Here is a 24,653-nt window from a genome sequence, read left to right as displayed (position 1 = left end):
AATAAAACCAAAGTACAGTACACTTGCTCCTGTCCAGCGCATTGTAGCGAGCTTATCGTAATTAGCCTCGTGTCAGGTTCCCTGTGGTAACCTCACTTTGCGCTATATTGTAGTGTCCAAAATAATGTAAAGTAATCTACGCGTTTGTCCAAAGCGTGCATTTACCGGGAGAATGAAAAACTTCTCGGTGTATTCAAATTGTGTAAGTGTACATAATTATCAAATACTGCTTGGGAAACAAATACTGGTGGAAGAAAGCTCTATCGCAGTACAGTGACTATTAGTATACGGTGGCGTCTTGTCGAATACTGGGTGCTTCGAAAGCGAATACTGGGGGAATGGAATACTGCAGCTCTCTTTCATCGGAACACCATTCTTTACTACATCGGCGTGTTAGAACACAAGACCGTCAAAGCTATATAGTACATGTACAATGTATTGTCAGGGTATTTATCTCCACGAGCATCATATCTCTTTCTTCTCACAGACTACTCGTCTGTTGCTAACATAAATCGTATTCTATTCGCATAGCCACTTGAAGGTATAAACCTTACGATACGGTGGGAATTAACTGTACTCAAAATTATAATAATTCATGTTTCTTTCTTCCCAATCCCCAACCTTTTGTCTTTGATCACATAACTGTTGGAGTTTGCTTTAATTTCAGGCATGGTAGAAGATCGTGTAGAACAATACTTAATATGCCCCGTTGCATAAAACGGAGGCCATTAAAGACGTCTAGGAATACTGCATAATTAAGGTGCGTGTCCAATATGCAACGGTCTCCAATAGAGAGCGATTGGAAGACAGACGACATACCGTAATACTTTCCCGCTAAGGAGTGACCATCAATCAAAGCATTCTACGCTGCAATGTAAAGCTGTAAATAATTCCGCCGACCATTCCCAGTGACAATGAATATCATGATGGGATCTCGTATAGAGTGCAGAATATTTAAGTTACATGTTTTCATCATTTTGGCCATGACCACTGGAGGCTATGCCCAATCAAGTACAGTGGAGCACAATCTAAACCACGTTACTTAGCAACTTGCAAGACCTCCCCCTCCCTGGTCAGACAGTGCCTGCAAGAGCCGTCCTCCGCACGGACTGGACTCCCGTAGCGGACGGTCCTTCTTTGACTAGCCGTTCTTTCAACGCCTTTCTCCTCTTCATTTCCTGCTGTAACAAGTACAACTGTGACTTGCACATCTTCGGCCGTAGCCCCTGGTATGTCATTTTGTGTATGGTGGTGAAGTCCTGCTTCCCTGCGTGCTCCAGAGGTTTATTATCGGGAGCGAAATTTGGCGTCGGTTCGTCTAGCGAGACGTGCTTATAAGTGGAACTATTCCAGCTCTCTACCTCCATTTTGCCTCGCGGCTTCACGTACACGTTTGCCTCGTGGAAATCGCCGTAGCGGATGCGTGGTTTGGCGCCCCAGTCTCTGAAAAATCGCTTGTTTGTCGTCTGGTCGTAGAATTTAGCCGATCTCATCCCGCCTTGCGTGTGCGGCCGCCGAAAGTTTGGTTGTTTGTAAGCATCCTTGACATCGATGGGGCGGTAATCGACCTGTAAACAATCAAACAGGAAAATTATTACTGAATTCAGTGTGTCAATCCTCAGACATATTATCAATCTTCGGAGAGGATGAGGATCGAAGGATGTACAATGTACTACAAACCGGCATAACCTGGTACAAAGATAAAGTCTCTATCATATGCAATATTCAGTAAAGGCGCTTTCCATGAGTGAGCTGTGTTTGGTTGGTCTTAAAAAGGCGAATAGGTGTCCTATGTCAAACGCCCGTATTCGTATATCTATTCCGTTATTTCACGTTCACTTCTATTTTCTTGCCATGCCTTATAAATATTCTTTCTATTGCAGTGTAGTGCACATTTTGGTGCCGGTCTTACCTTTAAAGCCCTAACTGCGTTTCAGTCATGCCCGTGACAAATTCCTTCGTTGCCTACAAAGGTTTACTAGTAAATGCAGCATGGTATTAAACTACATGTATGTTTCCCCAGAGACTCCCCAATTTTTCTTACGACTGAGTGATTTTGATGAAATGTTGTCCAACTACATATCTTCCTGTTTCACAGTCATTTTTTCTATTGCAGTACGGTGGATATCAACTGATGTTAAAAATAATAGCGGTGTCGCTGGAATAAATACATTGTGCCATGTATTTCGTGCCAAGACTTTTCATGTGTAAACTAACCTTGTGTGACGAGTCAGTGGCAAACTTGACGGTAGGCGGGCAGTACGTGTCTGCGTCCTTCTTCATGAGGGCGGGCTTTGGATTAGTCATGACGTCAACACCCTGAAACTCTTGCTTCTGCTCTGTCACAAAGTCAATCCTGTGGCAATGTAACAAAATAAACGTTGAAATATCAATGCGATAGAAATTTCTCTGCGTGGTGGAAGCATGAAATGTCCTCAATTCGCAGCGGTCAGTGGAGCATTGATTTCGATCACCAGGCAATGACTAATAAATTTTGACTAGCAATGCCCTTAGAGTTTTAAAAATCATATCGGCTTTTTAAAGTAGACACACCAATGCTACCTATGCTATGAAATAGAGAAGCGCTTTCAAAAAGTCGAATGATTATCTCTTTTCAAAAAGCCACAATGGGGTTGCAAAATACAAAGATAATTTAGAAACCAACCACAAAACGATGACAATGTGAAGTGAGAATGTCTTTATTCACACACTAGAAGTTATTGAATATCCATTGTGGAAAGTACAAGTTCACTTATGTACCATAGTGAATCACTTCTGTAATATTAATGATATCATATGAAGCATGAATCTTGTCGCAGATGTCGTGGACTAAACCGACCGTACCTTGAATCCATGCTAAGTCTTATCGTTGTAGGTGGTGGTGTGCATGGCTTGGGCGGTAAAGGTTGACTCTGGTAGCCAGCGAAGTCACGCTTGCTCTGCGTGAGGCCGTCGAACTTAGCCCGGCGGGCAGCCGAAGGGTACTGGTTGGAAGGACGGGCCGTCTTCGACTTGTGACCGGGACCCTGGTCGGTGTAGGTCATCTTGTGCACAGTGGTGTGATCGAACTTTCCTGTAGAAAATAACATATTGGAATCCGTTTTTATTATACGCCATTGTCGTGTACAAAGCGGCAATTGTGTGTTCATCTACTTCGTGAAATAAGTTTATCATTGATTGACACACAAAACATTTTGTGCAACGAACTTAACCACTATGCAAACCAAATTCAGTGGAGAAGAGAAAAAGGGCCCTCAATCAAATTTGGCAAAGGAGAAAACAAAGAGGCAAAAGTAGAGGAAATGAGAGAAAGAGAGAATGAGAGGGGGAATTTGACAACTGTATATTGTTTACCTTCTCTAACGTGAATATTGCCTACGTCTGCCCGGATCATCTCTCGCTTATCGATCGGTCTCTCGACAAAATCGTTTTGTGTCATCGATACCAGCTCGCCAAGCTTGTCACCCGGGTATAAAATAGAACCTGCAAAATAGAAAAAAGAACACGCAAAGCATCGTAATTTCTCCTTTTTCCTTCAACATAACTATTCTACATTATTATCTATCATTCCCACCGGACAGACACAGAGCAAAGTGTTGCCCTATCACTGGGCGCAGATTACCTTTATTCCTTTACGTATAGTTCAGATCACTATCCTGACCGCATTGCTCTCTAGAAATTTCCACACACTCTGCCATAACTTGGAAATATTCTACTAGACATTTACCAAACGCTCTCTCCTACAATGTAATTTGACATTTGCATCGCCGAAACAAGTTGACACAGGTTTAAAGTCACTTGGAAGATGGGTGGAAATCATGAGTTATTCATTATCTACCAGTTGGCCCATCTTAACAATGCCTCTTGTACCCTGTGGGGCGGAGGAAGGAAAGATGACCTCCTTCGGTGTCAATACCATTACGTCGTTTACACAATGCCTAGCATAATATGTATAATATATTCGTACAGATGTCACGAACATCACACTATCTTGAAGGAAGTGTTCGTATCTCCCCTCTTCTGAAGACATAACATAAATATCACGCTCTGACATATTTTTGAAGATACAGGAGATGATTTTTTTTTCCCGGCTAATTCAACAAATAAGGATTGTACGCCCCTGGGCAAGATTACTACACTGTCATCTCAGAAAATCCATGATTTCTTATGAGGGAGGGAGCCAAAACCAGGGTTTGGTATATTTCCCATTGTTTACCTGCAAATGACGGCAGTTCGCCGAACGCTGCCGATGGTTTCGAATCCCATGGTCGAAACTCTTCCTTGTGGCTCGTGCGCGGATCGAACTTCGCCGATCTCGCCCGATGCTGGTTGGACCTTGTTGGAGGGCGTAGGGCTGCAATTTCAGGAAACTGTGTGTGACCAGGATAGGTTTCCTTGTAGACCGTCTTCCCATCAAGGGGTGCGCTGGAAGGCTCGTAGTTTTCGGTCTACAAGCAAATTAAAAATGGCACATGCAAAGACGGTGATCATACAAGAAATTAATATGTCATGTATACGACAGGGTTGCAGAGTTTCGATGGCCGTCAGCTTTAATTTCGTACGTGGTATAAAAGGAAATCTTGATTAATAAATCTTTCTATTTGTCTATTTATTTAGCATTCATTCATTAATGCATCTATCCATGTCAATGCATTCTTTCACGTAGTTAATAATTATTTCCCTTGTCTCTCTGACATATACCTCTTAATACATCTCATTCTCACCTGCTTCTAAGATTGGGTTTATTCACGGAAGAGAAAACAAACGGGTGGGACTTACAGGCTTTATTTTCGTGGGTTTCTTCCCATCCCCACGGGGAACAAAGTCGACCCTCTGCGTGGTGTTGAAGACCATCCTAGGCGGGTCGGGGTCACGGGGCGTCGGCGGGGGAATGAGAGGCAGCCGACGTTGTGCCCCAGGGAAACCCGTGAAGGTTTGCTGGTAATGACTGAGGTCACATGGTCGGTTGCTGTTCACTGGACGCCGCTTCGTCTGGCAGTCATTGTGATGCTTGTGTCTCCTACATTGCAGGAGGGAAAGGGAGTGATGAAATACAAAGACATGTGTTTCATGATTGTCTTTCTCATGACATGTTAACTGGTTCTCAAAGCTTCTAAATATCATTGTCTATGGAATATTTTGTAAAGGTTATGTAAAGTGGTTGCGGAACAAACAATTGCGCGTACATGGTCTACCATTGGAAATAACACAATTACGTGTATAGATGCAAGGACTATCATGACTTGTACAAACCATCACAATATCATCATTTGCAACTGAGTAAGGACTATTCATGTAGGCCTTGACTATAATCATCGCTACTCCTCCTTTCTCGCTGACTTGCCTGCTCTCCTTTCTTGTTTATAATTTTTGTATGTTTATTTATTCTTGTCTTTCTCTAATGAATTCATTCCATCTCGCTCTCTGTACAACAAATCCTGAGAATGTGCCCTTTCCCCGTATGCTCCCTTCTCTCAAAAATAAACAAACAAAACAACAACAGTGCATCACAATGCACAATTTACATTACAATGAATGTTATGACTTGAAGCATGGTGTACATACATGTATATCTACGATAGATGGATTCCTCAAAATGATCTCTCTCTGTCACCTTATTTCTGGCTTTATCCTGTTATGCTCTAGTGTACATAACCAAACTTAGCTTTGATTGTTCGTTTGCTCCATAAAAGACATACTCTGTCATTCTCCGCTATTTCATAGAAGCAGCTGCCTATTAATATACCTGTCTCAGCCTGTTGTAGGTTCATGTGAATTTTTTATTTTGTGAGAGCGACACTCGCGTGACGTTGAGGTTAATGCTAAACGACGATTGTGTGCCAGTGAGAATAAAGCGATTGACTTTAAATTCTATTTACGATATACATTATATTATACAGCGTAAGCGGTGATGGGTGGAGGTACGAAGTTCAACTACACATGTGATTCTATACAACAGCACAGACATGTCTGAATCTAGTTTAAGCAGCTGCCTTTCATTACTGTCTAACAGCACGAAGCTCAACGTCAGGAAGTGAGATATCATGGTAAAGGCGAGACAAGAGATGGTATGACAGGTGGAGTGCACTGGTGAATATTTGATAGGATCATGCAGGTGTATAACGCCTTGATATTAGCTCGCGGACAAAAGGCAATTCTTCCGGAGAATCGAGTACATCCCCAGCTTGGTTTATCTATCCATTATTTTCGATGTGTGATTACGACTTGTGGCGCTCGACCGAATTCCAGCACAATGTAGATCACTGCATTTACTGCAAAGAATTGGTATCGCATATACTGTGAAATATCACTGGCCAGCTACGTGTGGGTATAGTCAGAGATGTCCAGCACCATAAGTAACAACACAAATAGTTCATGATATAACCTATTTTATCTATCAGTTTAAGAAAAAAATGTATCAGAAATTGCCCTATAACGCATAAACAAAAACACAATTATATATTTTGCAAAGGTGGTATACGACAAATCGAGAAATCGAGCAGTGGCTACTGGCTCGTTTCCTGCTCAAGTATCCATTTATAGTAACTTTTTATGCAAATAAGTATCAGAGGTAAATCATCTTTGACATTCTCCTGGATATCTGTGATAAATGTTTATGCAGTATTGCTCAAAGCGGTGTTAGACGTGCCTTCATTCATATTTATCCCTTGATTCCATTTTTATCTGTGATCGAGGATGTTATAGCAGCGAATGTCGAAATACTGCAGTTAATAATATTGATCAAAGTAATACCAACACAAGTTTATAGCTATCTATCATAAGGAAAACAGCGTATGTTGGTTATTAAAAGTACATGTTGTATAACATGCGCTATTTCAGTGCAACCATTGTTGACAATTTCTAAGCGTCGATACCGTGCAATTGTGAATATAACAGATTAAATATTTTTATTTGTTCTCCAAGTGCAGACCTACAGTACAATGCAGCTGTCTAATGTGAGCATTGCTAAGTGTGTGGATTTATTGCATATATGATACTTGAATGCAGCTCCAATGTAAATATTGACTGTCTTGTCTGTCAACTAAACGCAAGAGTGATTCTCAGTTGTATTGCAATACTTGCAGAATCTTATCATACAATACTCGCAGAACGTTATCAATACTGTGTGTTCAACAAGCAATTAAATGGAATGATTTGTTCAGATTATATTGAAGACGGTGTGTTATAAGTTCCGTGTGTAGTGTGTATACACGCATAATCCCAATGCTGTTTCAACAGGGACATTTACAATTGTACGTTGATAGTCCTTGTAATTTCACTTATAAACACATTTTTGGACATACTGTAGCTTCTGTTAAAACCCGTCATCTCTGAGAGACACTTGGAGAGACAAAGCTCAAGAATACACGTTGATCTACAATTGTTTAAGGCGAATATACGTGTAATATACTGTTGCCAATGCGTGTGTAATGTATATTTTACATGACACATTAACGACAAACCAATACAATTATGTAATTTACTGTGATCATCAAGACTACAGTTTGTACATGTCTGATGGATTAGGCCTATAGCAAAATATGTGCGCCAATTTCCTCTAGATGTTTTGTTTTGTTTTTGTTTTTTGTTTTTTTCAGTGCAAACTACCGTAATTACAAAGATTGTACCTCTTACCTATGATGTTGCTATCCAGTTACAAGAAATTTACAGCACATGTTAACAATATATGTCTACTCCATTTTTTCCCTTTTGAGAATTCAGCTATGAGTGACCAGATACAGTATATGGGACGTACTTGTATATAGTTACATTGTATACTGGTGCAGTGATTGGCTTTCATCAAGTCTCTTATTTGCAAGTATATCACAGCTACACATTTGCACTGGATTCACTGGCATCCGGCAAAATAATTGCAAAATTCGTAGACCTAGATCTCGTATCCTCTCCATCTGACAAAACATGGTAAAACATGACATGTGAAGTTCTTCACAAATGCACTTTGTTTATCCGTTGAAATATGACCCCCAAAAACCCACATGTAATATACACTGTTATAGCTATACATTAATTGTAAGCACGTACTGTAGTGTACAGCGTATCACTCAATTTTATTTAGCTCCTTAAAGTTTCACTTTATATGTCGCTTGAAACAAAATGAAGTTAATTCGTAGAATGTTATTCCAGTTTATTGCTGTTGTGTGGGATGAATACAAAGTTGTACATGAGAAGTATGATTCACAGTCAAAGGTAGGCACGAGTATACATCAAGTCCTATGGATGTCATGTTTAGTATTACATAAAACATCAGCTGTCCGTGGTATTATGAATCATCATATCAATACTCACAGGTTAATGTCGGTAAAATTACTTACCCGCAGTCACAGATTTCACAGATGCATGTGAAGTGTGGGAACTCCACATTCAAGATGCTGGAATCTATCGAGTCTGACGATACCAAACCTCTGGACTTCATTCTGTGTAATTTCACAATTTCTTGGTGTTACTCAACAAACTTTCAGTGAATGCTATCAGTTATTTGTTCTTTTTTCCTGGGCAGGATTCAGTTTATATGTGCTGGATTCAATTTCTCGGCGTTGTTGAAATAGGCAACATGTTGATGTGGATTTACACCGAGCGGGGTAAAGGTGTCTATGAACTCTTCCACTGGTGGGTCAGCATGTTGTTTGTCCGTTACTCCCCTCTGCTGGCCCTGTCGACCCCCACGCGTCCCGGAGAGCGAGTTCGCACCGTCCCAGTCGGAAATATGGAGGTAAGATAACGAACGCGACAAATGATACTTCAATCGTTGAATCGTCAACACCAAATTCGAAGAGTTGGAGACTTTTTCGAATTAAAATGTCCAAAGTTAGACTGAATCCATCCTCTGACTGATATTCAAGAGGAGTTTGAGAAGAAACTACCTTGGTATATCACATATCACTTTACATGACACCACCGATATACACCACGGCTGACACACTAACAGCGATGAATGGGTTCCGATACGCTTTGCACGCGGTAACTATCAACATCGCTCGCCAGGAGTGTAGCCGCCTATTGTTAGCATTGTGTAGGACCGTTGCTAAGGACGGGTAATGAATATGTATGAAGGGTCGTCGCGAACGCTAAAAGGTCGAACTGGTGCATTCGTCTCCACCTTCAGTATAAAAGCGTTCATCCGTAACTACCACAAGCGTGCAGTCAACATTGTCATACAGTGCTCCTGGCATGGTCAGTGACATCACCTTGCTCTACTGAATGAAAAGAATAGTTCAGATTACCCAGCTCTTCGTGGCAAATTATTGTTCCATTTCTAACCGACAGACAAGAATTGTAATGCCGGAGCATTAAACGTTAAAGTTCAAACAATTCTACAGAGTTAACGGGACTATGTTATATGTACAATTTTGGGTGAGATAGGGATTCAGGTTCTGATGTTTGCGTATGAAAAACCTTTCATGAAATACAAATTAAATAGCATATCAATTCTGAGAGAAATTAAAAGTTTATTTGATGAAACGATCTTGAAATAGCCGAGTGATATACTAAAACAAAGCGATCCTAACAAAAGATCGGACCCACCTTTAATTAGGATTGCTTCGTTTTTTAATATATCAGCCATTTAACTTTGAATTCCTATCAGAATTGTCCATGATTATCTCGAAAAAGGTTAAAATATACTTCTCCCATCTCAACCAAAACTACAGGGAATGGTTGATCAGTACCCTTGGCCTATAATTTGTTCGTGTTTTTTTCTCAAAAAACAAGCATGTTCCCCCTGCCAATTTCCCAAAAGAATCAAATTTGCGGTGTTTGCTCCTCTCTGAAACAAACAAACAAACAAACAAACAACACACACAAAAGCAAGCAAACCAGGCTGAGCAACTAAGCTTGTATGTAAATGGGGTTTATTGAACTTCATGCGTATCCTCGGAAAGTTTAACTTCATATATTCCCATGTGATATGTATCTCCTACTAGGATAATTGTTTGGAAATAGCTAGGGCAGAAACCAGACATACAGGAGAAAGAGAAGAGAAAATAGGAGAAATAGAAGAGGAGATTTAATTCAAGAGAGGTGGAGGGAGAAAGAGGCAGAGATAGGGAGAGAGAGGGAGATAAAGGGGGGTAGATGGAAGAGGGAGAGAAATGAGATCGAGTATTCTCGCAAAGATTTCTGAAAAGAGTAAGGTTTTATCGACGTTTCGGGTGGTTGGAGCCTCTTCTAAGATCCCCCCCCCCCCCCGGCCCCCTCCAAACACTCCACACGCATCCATCTCCACCTCTTACAAACCCAATAATCTTGAGACTCCTATCATACTGCCATACTTGGGTATACTTCAATTCTCAATTTGTACTAATTCTTACCTATCCTGACGGGAAAGAGATTCTTGTATCATAGCCGATTTACATGTATATATTTGGTTCTCTTTTGTTGATTGTAAAGCGCTCAAAAGCATTTTGGTGTCATTATTATTACGATGTACAATGTATTCTATTTCCTCTTTGCCGAACAACTACAGATACATACATCTATCACTTACATTTCGATTGAAGGAAATACATGTACTGATAACGTCCTATGAGTGGCATTTGCTAACAATGAATATTGGCAACTTATCACAGCCCTTCTCTACATTCTGAGAAAGCTTGAGGTCTAATACATGTATCATTTCCTCAAGGAATTTTGTCCTTCTTACACTTCACAGTCATCCATCTTTTGCAAACCCAGGAATCCTTGGGACTCCCATCACACTATCACACTCAGGCAAACTTAACACACGAAATAATTCGAAACAAAACAAAGAAGAGCAGCAATCGTATCATTTCCCTTTAAAGAGAAAGTTGCAGTTACGCAGAGGTTATGCTTGTGATATCATCATGCGCATTCAGCTATCGTGCAAATCATCAACACATTATATAAGCTTTCTGAAATCATGCAAACAAAAACATACTGACAAATATACTAGTACAACTAGGTTCTCATTTTCGATGCTTTATTGTTCTTGGTTCTCTTTTTGCATCCAATGCTGTGGTTGAAAGATGGCACTGTACAAACTAATTGTGTGCTTTCTTTTTGTAAACAATGCAGATGTATACAATATACATGTATTCATTTGCATGTAGTGCTGACTTTCATTTTGAACATTTTGTTCTATCATGTTCAAAATTCATATCAACATTATCAACATGAAACTGTAAACGTGGCTTGTTAAGGTGACCAACTGACTTGTGATTACTGCACAAGCATTCAACTGAATTATACATGTACATATTTTCATGGACATACATGATTATATAAATTAAGAATGCAACAAACCCTTGTTTCTCCTGAAAACAAGAGCAATCCCCTGATGGCAAGACGCATGTAGTTATGTACAGGCAAGGGAAAACAATGCATGTTGTGAGTTGACTTTTGATCAGTAAGTGCACTAAAGTTCAATAACCTTGTTCACTTCCTGGTTTGATCAAAACTTTCAAGGTTCGACAGTTTGTTTGACATCAACTTGTAGAATGCAACTTGGTAACAGAGCGAGTTTCTGTATATATATATACATGTATAAAAGAAACCAAACAAAGCATTAGACAACATTACATCATGATTCCTATTCAAGCATTTGGGATGGTTTGACAGAATCTTTCCACATCCAAATGTATCAGAATGGTCTTGGTTTCACGTCCCTATCTAGTCCAGCGGAATTCAGTATAACAAGGTATTTAATTGGGACCAAGGAACTTTTTCATCATCATGCATTTTGTTGTTAATAAATACATTGTGTAGATAACAAACACAAATCCTCTCCCAAAATGAGAGAAAAAGCAACCCTTCTCCTAAAAAATTAACAACACAAAAAGTAAAATCCAAATCAAAGCGACTGTCCCACAGGATAAAAGGGAACAGTCCGATATGTCATGAATCTAGGTGTATTTGTGTCAAGTTTCTTTGTATTAAGAACATGACCACTATTTTCCAATTTACCTGAACCAAAACAGCAAATTCTTCACAACATCTATACTGCCACCTCATCTTTCCGAGGACAATGCCACATTTATGCCCTAAATCTTCGGATGCAAAATGATTTGCATATCATCTGCAATTTGAATGTGTATTATCTTCTCCCATCATTGTAGCCACTTTACAATTATGACACTTGTCTCATAATGTCATGTTCAAAATCATATGTCAGGTTTAACATAATTCGTAACATAAATCCAACATCTGAGATGTCATTGTCCATTCAAATTTAATCTGGTAACACCTACTGATATATCCATAGTTTACAGACTTGATTAATTACATGCACCACAATGAAATACTGTTAGCATCTGAGTGGCATATTTGATGGCAATACAGATTGGCAACTTACACTGTATCACTGCTCGTCTCCAGATTTGAGAAAGCATAAAACAGCTCAAAACATCACATTTAGCATGAAATGTTTCCAGACAATACACAACACCACATATTTATGACAGCAAATGTCAATTTCATACACCCATACACTGTTTCTTATAAGCTTACCATTGCTTACCTTAATACCAAACATTTTCGCACGCTTCTATTTTTGTGAATTTTGCAAGAGCCAAGATTTTCATAATTTAAATGCACACCAAAATTCTTGTCTACATTATGCACTGAATGCCATTGCAATTTGCAAAAATATCATGCTGCGAAAAAGGCTGTCAGCTCCACTTCACGAAAAATTCATGCCACAAATATTTCTTGCTTTACAGTTCAAATATCACCTTCTACCTGTACTGAAGTTGATAAATCATTAAGAACATTTACAGTTTGTCAGAATCATGTTTATTGTTTCAATCCAATATTAATGCAATACTGCTCTTTTCATGAGAGAATGTTCACTTTTAATTCTGTGTACACAAGATGAATGCTGAGAGCTGAACTGTCATTTCAGCACATTGTTCTAATCCACAAAATTCCTGCTGTGAGCATGAAATGATTCCCAACATCACACACAGTGCTGTTTCCAAGACACCATTCCTAAGATAAGTATCTGGAGCACATCAGCAAGATACATGAACATCACAATGCGAAATGAGAATGAATTTTTACATCTCATGAACAAGAGACTTGAGAGTCTAGTACTCACATGAGCATCACATACTGTATTCACCTTCCATGCATTCTTGCAGACAACACTTTGAGAACATAGCACAGGAGCGGGGGAGGGGCATGGTGTCCATTTGAACAAATGTCGCTATGATAGCGACTGATAATGCCTAAGCCATAATGCATGGTTCTCCCAGGAGGTCTAGAGTATGCTTTGACCTGTGGGACAACAGTTTCATATAATTGGCAAAAATTTTAATGACATGTTTGTCAAAAATGTGTTGAATGTTTACTTTCCTTGAACTAAATTTCATTTGGATGGATGGCTAAATCGTTTATGAGATCAGTCAGAGATTTGAGAATTTTCACTTGACATTTGAACCATGCCCATTGACCCCATGGCCCATAATTCTTCAACAATTACTTAACTGGTCAATTTCCATTTTCAAGGCAATACTTTGAGCTATTTTCAAACTATGGGAAAAAATTCTGATACACTGTATTTGAACATTTTCCCTTGATTTTTGACCCCCATGGCCAAATTCTTTTCCCCTAGAGAATCATTGTGCAGTACAGACCTAGTTTAATTAAGTTCATGTATAGAGTAATCTCCAAGGTATGGGGGGGGGGGGGAATGTAACTTCAGCATTAAATAGTAGAATTTTTGCATTTTCTCTTGACCTTTAACCTTTGACCCCATGACCATAACCTTTCCCAGAGAATCTTTATTTGGTAATGCAGGGCTGCACACTAACCCATTTTTTTTTCTACTGGTCCAACCTGGCTGTCAGACCAGTAGGTGCCCAGTTTTCCATCTTTTACTGGTCTATTCCTGAAAAAGTTACTGGTTCGATAGTGGTTTTAACTGGTCAGGGACCATCTGACCATTGTCAGTAAACACTAAGTTTCAAGAAAATACATGTACACTGTACCTTCAAGCATTGCATGGATATGGGAGAAATAGTGAATTCTTGATAATTTGACCTTGACCTTTGACCCCATTACCCTAAAAGTCCAAAGAGAACACTGACAGGCAGTACACATGTACTAAGTTTCATGAAGACTCCTTGAACTATTTCTGAGATGTAAAGAAAAAATGAAATTTTAGCCTTCTCCTGTGACCTTTAACCCCATGCCTCAAAACTTCCCCTACAGAATCATTACCGGGTAGTATGGATACACACAGTTTCATGAAAATACCTTCAGGCATTGTATATGAAATTTTGAGAATTTGACATTGACTTTTGACCTTCAGCATATTATGCACCCAAAAGTTGATAGGCACAACTTTGTCCACTTGTGCATACCCAAATGTCAAGTTTCGCTAGGATACTTCAAACAGTTATGCTGTTCACAAAATTGATTACGGAAGGACTGATGGATGGATGGACAGAAGAATGGAAGGATGGAAGAAAGGATGGACAACCCCAAACCATAATGCTTCCAGCGACACGTTATGGCGGAGGCATAAGAAATTTACTGACGACAGATGACGTACACTACACACTGGAAGATGACTGATCGCAATAGCTAACTTGAGCCTCTCATTCACGAGCTAAAAAGAGCAGGGAAATACAGGTGTATTCAAATTTTGTTCAGTATATCATGTTGCAACAGTATATCATTTCCAAATCAGAAAAGGGACAAATCAACCATGAAATGCTTCACACTTCACTAATAGCACATCACTGTATGCAACATCTTAGCATTTTCATGGTGTTTACCTTTTTGAATAATGATGGACTGTGTTCCCTATGCACCCCCCCCCCAAAAAAAAAAAAAAAAAAAACCCAGTGGTAACACATTGCCAGTCCATACTCTTGTCAAAGTAGCTCCAAACCCCACACTGCCAAACACAACAAGGAGTTTTGATTTCAACTCACAGGAGAGATGCCTCATTCTGATTCAGGGTATTTTAGTTCTATCACAGTCCAATGACGCTGAATATGAAACGGCTCTAGCAAGATGTCAACATATATTCAAGAACATGAGTACCTCACTATAAATCTTCACAATATGTAATGCATGCACAGTATCAGTCTTGTGGACTGCCTACAATGTGTACAAGAGTGAAGATTGCCAATCACAAATCCTTCTTGTGCTTTTCACGCACAAAACCACATTCAACATTGTCTAAATCACATTCCATTATACGATTGTACATAAAGTGGAAAGAGTAGTCATGCTGTAACTTTACAGTGAATTATATTCTGCCATCATGAAATGAAAACAAGAGACCTGTGGGTCTAGCGCTCACCTGAGTATTGCAAGTTCACCTTTCACGCAGTCACTAATCTAAATTATTAACAGCTCTATCAAAATTTGACCAGGCATTCTTAAGTAGAAGATGACAATGTACAATAAGGGCCCAAATTGCTTTAAGATTCCTTAATTTTGAGGGGATTGGGGGCCCTCTGGGGCCCTCTGGATGGAGCATGGTGCCCATTTTGATAAATTGAGATCCTAACTTCCTAGGGATACTACCTGCCAAATTTGATGAAAATCAATCATGAGCTTTTCAGGAAGATGAAAATGGACAATTTAGGCCCCCATTTGGACCTCCCCACCACTCCCACTGCCCCCAAGAGGGGCACCCCTGGATCTGCTATGAACAAACTTGAAACTAGTCATTACTGTACTAACTCATAGTATTAACTTAGCTCAATCACTTCTGATTCTAGAGAAGATTTTTAAAGATTCCTTCATTTTGGGAGGTTTGGGCCCCCTGGGGCCCTCCTGGTTGGATACCGTGCCCATTTGAACAAATTGATATCCTGTGCCCCTAAGGATACTACCTGCCAAGTTTGGTGAAAATCGGTCATGGGTTTCTCAAGAAGATGATGAAAATGAACAATTTGGGCCCCATTAGGACCCTTCCCCACCCCTTCCCTGGGTCCCAAGGGGGGGGGGGGGGGAGGCACCCCTAATTCAGCCATGAACAAACGTGAAACTACAGTCATCAATGTACTAACTCATAGTATTAACTTAGCTCTATCACTTCTGGATCTAAAGAAGATTTTTAAAGATTCCTTCATTTTGGGAGGTTTGGGCCCCCCTGGGGGCCCCCTGGGTGGGGCATGGTGCCCATTTTAGCAAATTGAGTTCCTAACCCCCTAGGGATGCTACCTGCCAAGTTTGGTGAAAATCGGTCTGGGGGTTTTCAAGAAGAAGATGAAAATGTAAAAAGTTTATGCACGACGGACGTCGGACGAAGAACGATCGCAATAGCTCACTTGAACCTTTGGCTCAGGTGAGCTAAAAACCCAACAACATATGAAATCCCACTGCATGATTAAATGTGTACAAGAGTGAAGATTGCCAATCACAAATCCTTCTTGTGCTTTTCACGACAAAACCATGTTCAACATTGTCTAAATCACATTCCATTATACGACTGTACATAAAGTGGAAAGAGTAGTCATGCTGTAACTCTACTGAATTATATTCTGCCATCATGAAATGAAAAAAAAAAAAAAAAACAAAACCCAACAACAACATATTAAAATCCCATTGCATGATTAAATCCACCAAGTCCTTCTGGTAATTTTGCAACAGAAAGTATTATACTGTGCTCAATGAAATTGAAAACTCTGAAGCTTACTGTGTATCTTACAATGGAAAAGATAAGATAGAACAGGCCCACTCTAATGTCTCTTACAAGTAAAAATAAAACACAAACATTAAACTCCTTTCACTTCACAGTGCCCCAAAGACAACAATTGATTCTGATATCAAGTACTTCTTGCTTACTCAGGAAATGGACATTACTCCAGATCTGGTGAACCAATGTCACAAGGGTTGAAAATGTTACTAAGGTAGATTCAATATGGTTCAAATGAACATGTCCACAACAAAGAAATTACAAAGTATTTCCTCACATTCTTTTCTCTTTAAATGCCTAAAGTATTGTCATGTAGATAGATGACATAATGAAGAGTAGAGAGAAATCATTGTATCTCTGAAATGTTTGGTAAGATTTGTGATAGATTATCTGACGCTTAACAATTCCTGTGCCAGGGACTACGGATAGTGTGTACTATGGTACGGGAATTTCTGTGGTGCCAATCTGCACTCAAAGCACATGAAGAATTAAAGCAACAATACTTGTTGAGTTCACAAGGTCTCCCCACATTATCCAAATTATGTACTATACCCCATTGAAAGTGAAACTTTGAAATCAATGTTATAATTGGAGCGCTGTTCAACCACATATTAAGACCACCATATATCACTGAATCAAATGTTATTTTGGTCAGAAATTGTCAGCTTGAAAATGGTGTATAGTTGTATCACACAGTCGATTGAAAACATGCAAGCTACATGAAGTTCTAGAGAAAAGGGGTTCAATGCTTTTGGGATAATGTAAACTAAATCCTTACACGTGTCTTCCCATATTTTCTGCTTCCTCAAAGCACCAACCACTCCCAAAATTTTATGACATTCCAACTGAAGTCTTGCTGTCTGAATGCTGCCCTTTGATGCTTTCTTTGGAAAGTGGAACAACCAGGCAGTCCTCAACAGTTCTTCTTCTGCTACCAGGTCCATACATGAGATTCTCCTTCAGCATCTCTGGACCAAGGAAAGTGTGGATCAGGGAGGCATCACCTGCCTGCATTATCTGTTCATTGAGCAGTTGTTGAGATGTGGCTGGGTTCTGAGATTGTAACTGTGGCAAGGCATTGCTTTGACATGTAGTGAAATCTTCAGACTCTTTTGATGGCTGAATCTGTGGTGGACTGTCACTGGTCTGCGTGGAGGTGTTTGGGTCCTGTGGTGTTTGCTCCAATAGCTGAGAGGGAGCAGGGTGTTCAAGTTGTAGTGTTTGGTTCAGACTTGGTATGGAAATCTCAGATGAATATTCTGAAGAATGGTGCTGCATATTTGTCTTGGGTAGAAACTCTACCAACCTAAGCTGCAGTGGTGTACCCGATTGCTCAGAGAGTGTGTTTGAGTCAGGCAGTTCAATGGTTATTGTTGAGAGTTCCTGAGTTTCACATGGAGCACTTTCCATTTCATCATGTGACAAGCGATGGCGCTTCAACAAGTAGTTATGGGCAAATGACTCATTGCAAATCAAACAGCGGTATGGCTTTCCTGTTGTGTGACTGAAGCTGTGCACACGCAAACCACTTGAGTATCTGAACGCCTTTCCACAAATCTCACAAACGTAAGGCTTCTCTCCAGTGTGGCTCCGTTGGTGCGCTTTGAATTGTGAAAGCAAGCGGGAACTGTGGCCACATATGTGACACATATATTGCCGTACATTGCTGTGCACGAGCATGTGCTTGCGAAGTTCCCTGCGGGCGCGAAACGGTCGCTTGCAGACTTCACAGACGTATGGTTTCTCTGCAACATGTATCCTAGCATGCCGCCTTGCCTGACGTACTTTGGAGAATTGCTCTCCACATACATTGCATTTGAACTTGTTCTCATGGGTTGCTTTGTGTTTCTGCAACACACGCATTTCAAAGAATGCTTTCCCACATTCATCGCATTTGAATGAACGGGTGGAGTTATGTATCAGCATGTGTCTCTCGATGGTGATAAATTCTTTCTGGCAGATGGTGCAGAACCTGTCCACTGGCTTCCTACCACGTCTCTTGGCTGGGGATCTTGTCTTTCCATCACTCTTACTTCTGGTACGACTGGTACGACTAACCTTCTTCTTGCTTGCCTTAGTACTCTGTGCCTCCCAGTCTTCATCCTCTGAGTCACTCTTATCTGTGCTAGAAACCTTGTAATCACTATCACTACTATCTTGCCTGGTGTCCCTCAAACTTTCAGCATCCTCACTGAATTCTGCTTGGACACTAGTAGGACTCCTATCACCAGCTTGCTTTTCTCTTTCAGTACTTCTTTGACTCGCTCTTGTTCGTACTGATGTACTGGGCACCTGCATAATATCTGATGATGGAACAGACATTTCCTTTGAATTCATAAGTTTTGACATACCTTCACACATACACATTACAATTCTCTGCAGTTTATATGGATTTGTAACCATTTTGGTACCTAACATATGCAATGGACAGTCGGGGTTACACCTCTTATCACATGACCAAAATGGAGCAGAAGCAGCATCATTGACAAAACAGCTGTCTCTACTCCGTCTAGAATACTCTTGTCTTGAATTAACAGGTTTGAGGGAGATTTTGGTACTGGATTCATTCTCTTGCTCTGCACATAATACACTCCATGCTGCAGTTGTAATGCTTGGATCACCGCTGCTTTCTGAAGAGTTTTCCCCAGCCTGCCTAAACTTTATTGCACTTAGTTTAAGTGGGTCTTCTAGCTCAAGTTCTCTGGGGTTATCAAGCGTCTCTCCTTGACTAATGCCTACACTTTCGTAAACTGACTCTTGTCTGCAACTACCTTTGTGGATTGGCTCTGCTGATGTGCTGACTGAAGCAGCTTCCATTGAAGGGAATCCCTTCCATTTGATTAATTTTATCCGTGCATACATCTTTTTTTTCTTTATCAATCCCTCACTTTGTCTCACACTCCATTTCACAGGCAGTTTGCAACTTGAATTTTCCTTCATAGATCTTGGTTCATTGGGTTTTCCACACTTTCCAGTGCTACCTGATAATTTCCTGACTGCGGTTTGATTTTGCTTCAAGGTTCTGTGAGGACTTTTCATGTCTGCTAATGAGCTTTGCCTGTGCTTCAAATGCAGATCCCTTTTTCTGGAAATGTTTTCAGAAAGATTACAAGAAGGAGAATCTGACTCTTCAGTAACATCAGCTTGTTCAAAATTAGAGTCATCATGTTGCTGGCCTTGAGTGTCAGCACCTGCCTCATCACAGTCAGGGATGTCATTACTTTCAGATGACTGTGTATTGTCTGACCCTGATGACATGGTTCAGAGCTTGTCGACCTCCAGAAATTTGATTACGTGTAGATGAAATGGCACACTCTGTTGATACTTCTCATCAAATTTGGTTTTAAATGTGCTACTTTCAACATACTCAATACCAACTTTGTTTTGAAAGTAGTCAAGTCAAATCACTGTGTCTCCATCACAGCACAGATGCAGATGTTCCGTCCTTTTTCACTTCATCACACCCAGTCCACTCACGAGATGTTTGCTTGCCAGGTGCTGCACTGCAGTCCAGATTTGTTAGCACAGCCAGGAGTCACAGTCACTGTGTCTGCTTTCCTGTCTGGTCACATGTTCAACAAAAACAAAACAAAACAAAGCAAAACAAGACAGACAAGGAAAATCATTCAGTATAATGATACTTACGAATCTTTGATGGTATTAGGAATAATTTGAATGACTATGCAGACATTTTGAAACATTCAATTTGGGATTCACAGTGCAGTAAAAGATGCATGCTCTTACTACTAATACTAGGTATACATTTCCTACCAAAACAAAACATGAATGTTTCTGGTCTGCTAAAGCTTACATGAATGCTACAGTGCCCTTCTGTTTGAAGCAAAAGAAAATGCTCAAGGAACCAACTAACTGTAGTAGGAGCACCCCTGTGGGGAATAGCGGGGCGTTCCATAGACCTGCTATAGCTTCCCATAGACCCCTTCTGGGGGCCCACCCGTATATAAGGGGGCACGTTTCCGGGCGCCATTAGTGGGTGCTCGGGTTTTCATGAAGACAAGTTGTGTGAGGAATACGGACAAGATTATTACCAGTGCCAATTCAACTACTAGTAGACGATATCAGAGACTGAAGGACAATACCACGGAAACAGGTAAGTACATTGTGGATGTGCGAATCATTAACCGGGACTCCACGTCCACAACATAACCAATTAATTTCTCTTATGTCAAACTTGTGCAAAGTCGTCATGTTTTCCCACATCTAAAAGACAAACTTAAATCATGTGTAATTTTATATTCTCATTTGCATATCAACATTAATTTCTAAGATTGAATTAAAATTTTAGTATGCCACTGGCACTGGTTTCCCTGTTCAATTTCATTAGCCTAATCACCACCCACTTCAAATTAATGTTTACAGAATAATTCCATTGTTACTTATTCTATTATGTAAGTTGTATCATCCATGATCCAGCTACATAAAAAAAGTCTCCAAAATCTTCATATTCATTTTGGGCGACATTGAAGACACAGACACAAGAGCATAAGGTACCGGTACCATAAATCCAGAGACTCCAACCCCAAGCACCTTCTGATCGGGAGATTCTCCCGCCCGAAACCCCTAGTAAATGGGAGACTCCAAGTTGATGTGTGCGAAGTTCCTAGGGTTCTAGATGTTCTCTGGTGCTATCTAAGGCTTATTTTTTCAACATACGATAGCAAAAAGTAAGAAATCCTTTCCACCGGGAGACACAGAGCCAGGGCGGGAGAAATCAAATCTCAAACGGGAGAACGGGAGATTTTGCAAAAAATGGGCTTTCGGCGGGAGATCTCCCGTCGAAAACGGGAGAGTTGGAGTCTCTGTAAATCGTAAATGGCATAATTTTTAGCAAATCTTAAATTTTAAGTTTGACTTAAATTCATAGTGCACCTCCAGGGACTACTAGTACACACCTCTCAGAGCTTGAGCCAGGGTTCTGAGAGGTTCATCTATAGGCACTCACTCCACAACATAAATAGGATCATGGAATGGGCCTCAGCCCTCACGCTAACGTGAACACTTTATTTTCATTCACACCGACAGTTCATGTATGGAGCGGAAATACCTGTACTCATTTTGCTGAAGGTTAATCCTAGGTTTTACTTTTTAGGGGTCTAAATTATTTTAGGGCACGAAGACAGAACTTTATCTAGAAAGTATTTTGATGGTTCCCAGCAATGATTTTAGGTCGTTAGGAGACAAGGACATGGACAAAGCTTCTCCCCGATCCCCTGAAGAAAACTGACATCACCACTGATCACCACACAGCAAAATCAATATGTGGTACAATGCAAATCTATCTCTCGTACGTTCGTATTCACTGACCTCTTCACACACACAGTACAGTCGCGCAAATTGGTTGCAGGGTAGACCCTATTCACTGTTAGAGAAAAAGAATACTGAAACTAGCTCAATAAAGGGTGCGCTTACCAATTTTTTAAAGATTACTCGTCTCCCATTCTACAATCCCCTCGGTCCATACGAATAACAGGCCTCGACCTATTAAACATTCATGGTCTTGGACGTAGCAGCACGTAGTTTGACAATAAGTTCCCGGGCGAGAGAGGGAGCTATTCCAATCGGTATCAGGTTAACTCTCTCCGGACACTCTCGTTGGCAAAAAGAAACAAAAGAGGTAATTTTTGCTGACCAGTCTTTGTAAATATCCCATAATACTTGCCACGCAGTCCCCTTTTCCCAACATTAACAGTGGGCATAGCTCTAACTCAAACTCTGGCTCCTCAACCTCCAAGGGATTTTCGAGGTATACATAAAACCATTGCTCACTGCGTTCACTACAAAAAGGAGATGCAATTTTCCAAAGTCAATTCCATTCCTTGTTAATGCAGTTTTGTTATAATTCTTGAGGTTCATACATGTATGTATTATACCACATCGGTGAGGTGCTTTTAGTTCCAGCAACGTTAAAATGGCTTTGGAACAAATTACAGTGTATTACAGAGGAGGAGTTGCCTTCCTGTCACACATGTGAACTCTGAGGCTATTGCATCAGAGATTGACTCGCATCTCCTCTCATTCGTCAACCCCGTCGTCAATGACTGACTGAGGGTGAATTTTATGCATTTCCAGCTCAGTTCCAGACGACGACCATGCGGCGAACTCCCTTTCCAGACAGTACACGTCAGCATCTCGGCCTCCGCCTCCCTCCGGCCCGGAGCTCGTCGGTGGCAGTGCGCACTACTGCAGGTCGCGATCGCCATCGAGGCGGGCTGTTGAACCCACAAATGTAAAAACGCCCACAAATGTAAAAATACATCGCCCACAAATGTAAAAATCGCCCACAAATGTAAAAAACACCGCCCACAAATGTAAAAAATTTCAAGCACAAATGTAAAAACGACAGCGCCCACAAATGTGAAAAACGCCCACTAATGTAGTAAAAAATTCAAACATCAACTACAAATGCATTTTTTTTTTTGTTTATATACATTTGTGGTTGACGTATTTCTACTTTGTGGGCGTTTATGTACACCCTTATTTCGTGCGTCATACCTGCTACTAGACGCGCGCTACTTAATAATTGCATGTATTCTGTGTACTGTGACCTGTAGAAGCCGATCCGTTCTCAGTTACGAGCGACATACAGGGACTGGAGCTCTAAAACTAAGGCCTTGTCACATCGTGTCTGGGGAAGCCTGTGGTTGACTTGCGGGGAGTTTGTTTGTTTTTTTTCCTCCGGAGCCCCCCGCAGTGGTGTTGGCCCGCTCTAGTACCCGGAGATGCGCACGCAAGTCTGATTTGCCAGTGTCGCTGGTCATCTGCGTGCATGTTGAGGGTCAGTTACTGCCTCTCTGCTGGTTAGTTGAGAACATTTATATAGATATTCTGTATGACTTTCTGCCATTTCAAATAATTACTTCAGAGCCTGGACAGAGGGATTCCTTTGCAGATAAGTCAGTCCTCACCCGCCGCCCAGAAACAGAAACTGGCAGGAAAACATACATACATACACACACACACACACACACACACACTCACACACACAAACACACACACACACACACACACACTCACACACACACACACACACACACACACACAGAAGACAAGCATAATCACAGAAGTACATGCAACGATACTCCATGGCAGGTCGGCATGCAAAACTAGGTAAGTGACACGCGTCTAGCAGGTAACTCTTTAACATCGTTCATGTCCACCCGCAGAAATTGTACAGCTCGTACTCGCAACAAGCTCGCGTAACTTGCCCGGAGGCGCAGCTGCCCACCGGACTCGAAGGTGTGACACGCAGCACACCGTAACCATAGAGATGTACAATGTATATTAATAATATATCTCTATGTACTATACCCACACACACGCACTCGTCTCCGTACACGTACACATTTTTACAAGAAGTGCACTGCTATCCTAGAGAAGTGAGTCTATTATATCAACGTACTATAGTAGGGCCTACTTATCGTTTTTACATTTGTGGGCGACGTTTGAAATCATTTCTACATTAGTAGGCGTTTTGTACATTTGTGGGCGATGTTAAATTTTTACATTTGTGGTCGATTTTCTACATTTGTGGGCGAAGTATTTTTACATTTGTGGGCGTTTTTACATTTTATTTTGTGGGTTTAACACGGGCCCCTTGGAGAGTGACGTGGCCAAAATATTTCACCAAGGCGATCTGGGACTCTATACTCGGACTGTCGCGGTGGTTCGTACCAGTGTGCACCTATTTGTAATTGCCGCTCCTTTACATCACCCTCATTCAAAACCTTCGTTTGAGCAGTTAATAATTCTGTTGAAAGCACCCCACCTGCGTGTGGTACATAATGTACACGACAATAAAACGTGTATATCAATAATTGAACGTAATATTCAATTGTCAACGACTATTGTTAGTAACGAGTGGAGTCATGGCTCAGGAAGTTGAAAGATTAATTATGGCTGTATGATGAGAGCGTGTTTGGTGCGCATTCCTGTTACATAACGATAATAACATCTTGTCACATATTACACGTCACGAGGCATACCTTCCAACAGTCTACAG

The 24,653-nt window shown here is 40.7% G+C and overlaps 2 protein-coding genes across 2 annotated transcripts; both read right to left on the bottom strand.

Moving 5' to 3' along the window:
• Positions 1 to 1,067: 1,067 nt before the first annotated feature.
• On the bottom strand, positions 1,068 to 8,434 carry LOC139738856 (uncharacterized). The gene is made up of 7 exons (XM_071649489.1): positions 8,334 to 8,434; positions 4,780 to 5,020; positions 4,217 to 4,448; positions 3,355 to 3,483; positions 2,845 to 3,073; positions 2,218 to 2,356; positions 1,068 to 1,568 (listed from the first exon to the last, which is right to left on the bottom strand). Exons 1-7 carry the CDS (start codon positions 8,432 to 8,434, stop codon positions 1,074 to 1,076), a joined length of 1,566 nt encoding a protein of 521 aa, XP_071505590.1. The 3' UTR covers positions 1,068 to 1,073.
• Positions 8,435 to 17,235: 8,801 nt separating this feature from the next.
• Positions 17,236 to 19,317, bottom strand: LOC139738864 (uncharacterized). Its single transcript, XM_071649497.1, has one exon. The coding sequence runs from the start codon at positions 19,049 to 19,051 to the stop codon at positions 17,465 to 17,467; it is 1,587 nt and encodes a 528-aa protein (XP_071505598.1). The 5' UTR covers positions 19,052 to 19,317; the 3' UTR covers positions 17,236 to 17,464.
• Positions 19,318 to 24,653: the final 5,336 nt, after the last annotated feature.

The sequence above is a fragment of the Diadema antillarum genome, unplaced genomic scaffold (genome assembly GCF_040938485.1).
Source record: "Diadema antillarum isolate AM-2024a unplaced genomic scaffold, OU_Dant_1.0 seq00000770_RagTag, whole genome shotgun sequence".
NCBI classification, from domain to species: Eukaryota; Metazoa; Echinodermata; class Echinoidea; order Diadematoida; family Diadematidae; genus Diadema; species Diadema antillarum.
The sequence above is the reverse complement of the archived record's forward strand: the minus strand, read 5'-3'. Positions and strand labels throughout refer to the sequence as shown.